This window comes from Bos grunniens, chromosome 9, assembly GCF_055505025.1.
Source record: "Bos grunniens cultivar Pamir isolate PY7600 chromosome 9, Bosgru_T2T1.0, whole genome shotgun sequence".
NCBI classification, from domain to species: Eukaryota; Metazoa; Chordata; class Mammalia; order Artiodactyla; family Bovidae; genus Bos; species Bos grunniens.
The window spans coordinates 16604509-16611952 of record NC_141173.1 but is presented as its reverse complement, the minus strand read 5'-3'; the positions used below and the strand labels follow the sequence as shown (position 1 = coordinate 16611952).

At 34.4% G+C, this 7444-nt stretch overlaps 1 protein-coding gene and 1 long non-coding RNA gene across 4 annotated transcripts in view; one reads left to right on the top strand and one right to left on the bottom strand.

Moving 5' to 3' along the window:
* Positions 1-3845: 3845 nt before the first annotated feature.
* On the bottom strand, positions 3846-6808 carry LOC147365633 (uncharacterized). 3 transcript variants are annotated; one of them, XR_015132614.1, is made up of 3 exons: positions 6575-6808; positions 4560-4629; positions 3846-3953 (listed from the first exon to the last, which is right to left on the bottom strand). It is a non-coding gene; the product is annotated as an uncharacterized LOC147365633 (long non-coding RNA). The 3 variants fall into 3 exon arrangements; XR_015132615.1 differs by lacking the exon at positions 6575-6808 and adding an exon at positions 4790-4952; XR_015132613.1 differs by lacking the exon at positions 6575-6808 and adding an exon at positions 4757-4950.
* IMPG1 (interphotoreceptor matrix proteoglycan 1) overlaps positions 5032-7444 on the top strand; it is a 157108-nt gene continuing 154695 nt past the window's right edge. Inside the window, exon 1 of the mRNA XM_086316885.1 lies at positions 5032-5345. Within this exon, the coding sequence (XP_086173011.1) occupies positions 5279-5345 (67 nt within the window). The 5' untranslated portion in view covers positions 5032-5278. The remainder of the gene's footprint in view (positions 5346-7444) is intronic.

Below are 7444 nucleotides of genomic sequence, written 5' to 3'. Positions count from 1 at the left end.
GAGCGCCGAAGAATTGATGCTTTTGAACTGTGGTGTTGGAGAAGACTCTTGAGAGTCCCTTGGACTGCAAGGAGATCCAACCAGTCCATCCTAAAGGAGATCAGTCCTGGGTGTTCATTGGAAGGACTGATGCTGAAGCTGAAACTCCAGTACTTTGGCTACCTCATGCGAAGAGTTGACTCATTGGAAAAGACTGTGATGCTGGGAGGGATTGGGGGCAGGAGGAGAAGGGGACGACAAAGGATGAGATGGCTGGATGGCATCACTGACTCAATGGACTTGAGTTTGGGTAAACTCCAGGAGTTGGTGATAGAGAGGGAGGCCTGGCGTGCTGCGATTCATGGGGTTGCAAAGAGTCGGACATGACTGAGCAACTGAACTGAACTGAACTGAATAGCTATGTAGTGATATTTCATTGATGTTTCAATTTGCATTTCTTAATGACAAATGACACTGAGCATCTTTTCATTTGATTATTTGACATCTGTACATCTTCTTTGGTGAAGTGTCTTGTTAAGACCTTTGGCTTATTTTTAATTGACTTGTTGTGTTTTCTTATTTTTGCTTATTTAAGCTTATTTAAGCTTTCTTCATATATTTTGGATACATGTCTTTTATCAGAAATGTGTTTTACATATATTATCTCCCCATTTGTGACAACTTTTAATTTTGTTTACAGTCTCTTTAGAAGGCCAGAAGTTTTTCACTTTAATAAAATCTAACTTACTCTTTTCTTTCATGGTTCATGCTTTCATATTCTGTTTAAGAATCTCATCATTAAGCCTGAGCTCAAGAAGATTTTCTTCTATATTTTTATAGAATTTTATATACATTTCTCACTTATGTGCATGATTCATTTTTACTTCATTTCTGGATAAAGTGTAATGTTTGTGTGTAGGTTCATTTTTTGTTTGTCTTTTACAGGATTTTTTGGTGATGAGGAGGATTCATATGGAAACATTTGTTGAAAAGACAATCCTTTTATCCGCTGAATTGTTTTTGTACCTTTGTCCAAAATCAGTCAACTGTATTCGTGTGAGCCCTTCTTGGCTCTTTATTCCGTTTCATTAATCTTTATGTCTTTTCTTTCACCAATACAATGCTATGTCTTGCTTATTGTACTATAACTCTTAAAATATAATTTTCATCATACAATAATAAAAGATAACCACTTGTACAAGGAGATGAGGTAATAATGAATCAGAAGAAGACAACAAACACAACACCCTGAGCCCCATAATTTGAAGTTATCAAACTATTCTTTCTATGTTCAATGAGATAAAGCACAAAATTAAAGATTTTAACACAGAGGCATAAACTATTTTTAACAAATAATGAAGCAGACTTGAAAAAGAAGTAACTTATCTTTCAATAAAAAGTAAATAAATTAAAAAAAAAAACTAAATGGATATCCAGAACAGAAAAATGCAGTAACTAAAATTAAAAACAGTAACTTATACCCAGCTGAAGAGATAACAGTGAAATAAAAGATGAGTCAATATAGTGAAAGTTAGAGGGAGGAAAAGGGTAGGGAAAACATGAGTACATGATATACACAGATTTTATGACAAAGGTGGAACTTCAAAACAATATGGAAAATGATTCTTTCAACAGAGGGTGGTGGGATAAGCAAAAGTACGCAGTGGTGCTTACAGATGTGTAGTTAAGCAGCAAAAACAAATAAGAAAAGCAAATAAGTGATCACCATAGAAATCAGAATTAGTGATTATAATTCATAGAGAATAAAGGTCTTTCTTTGTGAATAGGACCATGTATCCCTCTGGAGGGCTATTAATATTCCCTGGTTTTACTTGTATGTTACCAGGGTGTTCACTTCATAAAAATTTTATTGAGCTGAACATGTAGGTTGAAGCCAAGTTTTAAAATATGGATAAATGGCAGCAGACCTAGAAAGACTAATCTTAAACTGGCAGGAGAGAAAGCTCAGAAACAATCAAATTCACATATATATATATATTTATATACAAATATTTGTATAAATTGTATATATTTGTATATATTACATATTTATATATATACAAATATATATATTTAGATATTTGGATATATCTAAATTTACATAATATATATAATATATATATATTCTTCCCTAGTAGCTCAGCAGGTAAAGAATCTGCCAGTAAACAATCAGCAGGTAAACAATCAAATTTACATATATATATTTACATATATATATTTGTAAGTATATATATATTTGTATATATGTATACAAATATTTGTATATATATATATTATATATATAAATTGTATATATGTATACAAATATTTGTATACATATATATTATATATATATTGCATATATTTATATACAAATATATATTGCAAGTTTATATATGTAAAAATATATATACACAAATATATATATTTGGATATTTGTATATATCCAAATTTACATATATATATATTCTTCCCTAGTACCTCAGCACATAAAGAATCTGCCTGAAATGCAGGAGACATGGTTTGATTCCTGAATCATAAAGATGCCTTGGAGGAGGGTGCAGCAACCCACTCCAGTATTCTTGCCAGGAGAATCCCATGGATAGAGGAGCCTGGTGGACCACAGTCCAAGGGGCTGCAAAGAGTTGGACATCACTGAGCCGCTAAGCACACATGCACTCATTAAATATAAATATATATACATACACATATATATATTTAAAGACATGCAGAGTACTTCTAGATATGTAGGTAACTTAACGGAAGATGACATTAAAAATAGAAGAATAAATTGAAGTAGCTAATAATCACCTAGATTTCCAACTCCCCTCCCCCATTCCATTATTTATATAACTGTCTTTTTGCCATCCAACAGAAGGATGAATGTTTATTTTCTGAACAGGGTAAAGCATTCTCTGGACTATTAAATATTTGGCAGATTTGAGAATAAAGGTACTTCTCTGAAAGCAAGAAGATTAAATTAAAATATATATTAAGACCCAAGTCCCAGACCTATTTCTTCACTCAGGTACTGATATATTGGGAGTTAGGCTATCTCCTAAAATCAAGAGATGAGTATAGTCTTTTCAGGAAGATCTGACCCCCTGGGGAGGAAATATTTAAAGATACTGACTTCAGATATTCTGGGAAAAGATTTGCCAAATGCAGCATAAAAATGTAGAATTCTCAGTTAAATTTGGATCTTAGACAAATAATTTCATAGTATGTCACATGTAATGCTTGTGACAAATTTATACTACTGCACTGAAGACCACAGTTCCCAGGTTCCAATATTATTCACAAAACTTTCAGTCAACTATATATAGACTTTAAAATAGGTGAGTGGTCAGCCAAGAATTATCAGATATTTGTGAAAAGCTTTGAATATGAGATCAAAAAAATTTAAATTCAGCTTGGATGAAACAGGCAACAAAAGAAAGTAATTTTTGAAAATGTTATTAATATCATTAAAGACGTAAAAGAATTTTTATCCTTGAAATCCTGAAACAGTATCTTATTAAAATTTTTTAAAAAGAAAAGAATTTAAGACAAAAACCACCAAAAACAATTCCCCAGAAATTATAAATGACATAAAAATTTAAGGTTAAAAGATTAAGTTAGAAAATGTTCTAGAAATGAGAGTAGAAAGAGTATGGGGGAAATAGAAGAAAGTGTGAATTTTAAAAGTCAGAGAATCAGTTCAAGAATGCCACCATCCGAATTATACGGGTGGGGAATCTACAGAAATCTCTAAGAACAATGTTGATCACAACACATGAGTTCAATACCTGTTAGTAATTATAGTATATTGCAGGCTCAGAGATAAGTAGCATGTATACAGTCACAATAACGTAAGACTGAATTTTCAATACACTGAAAATACAATAAGATTGAGGCAGGTGGAAGGATAGGACTAGAGTTTGTTTATGAGGGTGGGGAAGGATTGGGTGGGGTCAGGGGAGAAGGCGTTCTCAACATTCGTGATTTGACAATGCCTGAAAGTGAAAAACAAAAAGATTAGCAACAGAAGCCTACTATTTAGAGGTACTAATGAGACTACTAGAAGAACTAGCTTAAAGAATTAAAAGTGGTTGCTGTCCACGACAACATTGGCAGATGCCCGTGGGCACTTGCCATCTATCTCTACCACGATTAAATCATGTGCTGCTGCAGCTGCTGATCGTCAAAACTCTCTGCGAGGAGTTCAGGGTGGAGAGCCCCGGGGAGGCATGCTGTGCTGGGCGCAGGGGGACTGGCAGGACAGGTCTTCATAGTTAGGTGTTTTCAGGAGCCAAATTTATGAGCCAAATTCTTGTATCTTCTCAAATCTAGAAAAGCCCTAAAATCCTTCATGGTGATGACTGTCCCTCATGACCAGCAGAAAGCTTCCCCAGGCTAGCAGAAACCTTCTGGAAAAATATGTGCTTGGTGACATGTAGCCCCCCTTTCCTAAAATCTCAAATATATTGCCATTTCCCCCTGCTTCTTTGGAACAGTTTCTCAGAACTGTTTGAAGTGCTATCTCCTGGGTTGCAGTCCTCATTTTGCTGCAAATAAAACTAGCAACTCTCATGTGGGGTATTTTTTTAAGTCAACATTACCTTTGAATGCAGGTAGGTATGGTACCATTACTTTGCACAAATCTTGTAGAACTATTTGACTGTATACATTCTGCGAAAAAAAAAAAAAATTTAATTTAGATTGGACTTTAAAAGGTCATCTGTGTACTCACAGATGCCAGAAAGAACGCAGTAGTCAAAGCAGTTCAATTCTATGAGAATGGAGACAGTTTTGCTACCTCTGGAGACGAACATATCAAATAACCACATACTTCCATGGGCTCACAATTAAGTTCCTTCAATGGCTGATCCCGCACATGTCATTTTGGAAAACATTTGACCCTAACTGTCAGCCTTCTTCTGCGTTTGTCAGGACTTCCCTAGCTCTCTGTGTCCCTGTAATAGGTGAATAACTAAGGGAAAAAGCATTCCTTCTGTCTGTGGACACTTGTTTTTAATGGCATTTGGGGTCCTGGAGCTGGGCTGACAGATGCTCTTCCAGAAGGTTAATGAGATAAAGGTTCTCCAGCTGGTCCTTAAGCAGAGATTACACCTGAGGGGAAGATAAGGAGATTATTCCAGAAGCAGGCACTGCCTCCTGTTCTTCATAAATTGGCACCCTCACAAAGATAAGCCGAGAAGGTTATCCTCACTCAGTCAATTCAATATTTCATTATTTTTCATATTTCTGTCATATTTTTTAATGTGAGTGTGGGCTGTTCTGTGACTATTATCAGAAGTATCAATGCACAAAAGCCAGAATGCATTTGGAAGCTGCAAGAGTTATTTTTTTCCTTTGGATTTTTCTTCAAGTTCAAGGAATCAAAGGTAAGTTAAATACTTCTTTATTTTTTTAACTGCTTATATATAAAATCTATTTACAAAGGTGAACAGTCAAAATCAAGAAAGTCACCACTGTATTTCTGAGGGCTCGTATACAGTAGGCCCTGAATTAATCATGACTGAATGATTGTCAGAAATGATTTTCACTTGATTTTTTTGAAATATTTATTTTATATTTACATTATATGTTTTTTATAGTTTCATGCCAAGTGAAACTTACATAAACAAGAGAGATGAATGCATCCTATTTGCTCTTTAAAAAAATGAACAATATTCATAATACTAATGTTAATAGCATTAGTAGGTCCACAAAAAACATGAAATTAATACTTTGTCACTTATGATCAGACAAAAAAAATATTCGTTACTTTCTCATAGTTAAATCATGAGCTGCTTTCCCTTAGAAAATAGCAAATGTGCTTCATCTTCAGAGTCCATGATGAAGACCAACTCAGAAACTTGGCTGCTTGTTAGGCTATACGCATAAAAGAACTAGGCCCTGAAAGTTTTTATGGCAAATCTTAAAGTGAATCTAAAGAAAGTCACAAAAATAGGTATATTTCAGAAAAATAGTGTACTAAAAAATAACCTGTTGAAGAAAACTTCACTTTTTTAAGTATAAGACTGATCATTATAACATACTTGATCTTCTTAAGACATCTGAAATCAGTAATGTTCAGTTCTGTAAGAATGACATAACTTTACACAATCAACGTTTTAACTGAAGCACTGATTTTAAAATGCCTGTGGAAAAGTAAAACACATACTTGATTGCATTTCTTAAGTCACAAAAAAAACAGATTCCAACAGTTATTTTATATGTAACGTCTTAGTCATTGCATTTGGAGGGAAGAGAAAATTTATGGAAAAATCATATAAAAACTCCCTTTATGTTTTGCTACCTATAAATGATAAAGGATGGAGACAAAGTTTACTTACCTTTCAGTTGTCAATTTTATATAAATGTTTACATTTATAAAAACATTTTAATTAGAAACAAATGATGAGATTTCAGTATATTCTGAGCTTACTCTGCTGAAGCAAACTAATTTGTCACTTTCCAAAACCTGACCCATCAAATCAGCTTTGGTTTTATTTGTTTAATTAATTGCTAACTAATGTAGCTATTTTTTCTATTTTCATATATTATATATCAGCTACTACAATTTCAAATAGCATAATTACATATAGAAAGTTAAGTGAAAGAAGCTTACCAAAAGAACTGCTATTTGTTATATGCCGATGTCTAGGAAATAAAGTACTATAACTGCATAATAAAAGATCTTACATGGTTACTTGTTTGGGGCTTTTTATTCCGTAAGAGTCTCCGATCTGTGAATTTCTGTTTATCTTCATTAGCGAGGTTTACCTTAATTAGAGTTTATATACTTTAGCCAGATTGGTTTCTCATTTATGGCTAATTAGGCATTATGACTGGTTTCCCATTTATGGCTAATTAACCATTTACACAGAAAATGCTTCTGGTAGACAGAGGAGTTCAACTCAATAAAACTAGCTTTTGAGTTTAAAAGCTGGGAATTTAAAGTCAATCAGTAAGCCACTTTAGTCCTTACTCATGTCTGACTTCTGACTCTTTGTGACCCCATGGACTGCAGCACACCAGGGTTCCCCGTCCTTCACCAACTCCCAGAGCTTGCTCAAACTCATGTCCATCGAGTCAGTGATGCCATCCAACCATCTCATCCTCTGTCGTCCCCTTCTTCTGCCTTCATTCTTTCCCAGTTTCAGGGTCTTTTCCAATGAGCCAGTTCTTCGCATCAGGTGGCCAAAGTATTGCAGTTTCAGCTTCAGTATTAGTCCTTCCAATGAGTATTCAGGAATGATTTCCTTAACCACAGAATGGTTTGATCTCCTCACAGTCCAAGGGACTTACAAGAATCTTCTCCAACACCGCAGTTTTGGCACTCAGCTTTCTTTAGGGTCCAACTCTCACATCCATACATGACTACTGGAAAATCCATAACTTTGACTACACAGACCTTTGTCAGCAAAGTAATGTCTCTGTTTTTTAATACGCTGTCTAGGTTGGTCATAGGTTTTCTTCCAAGGAGCAAGCATCTTTT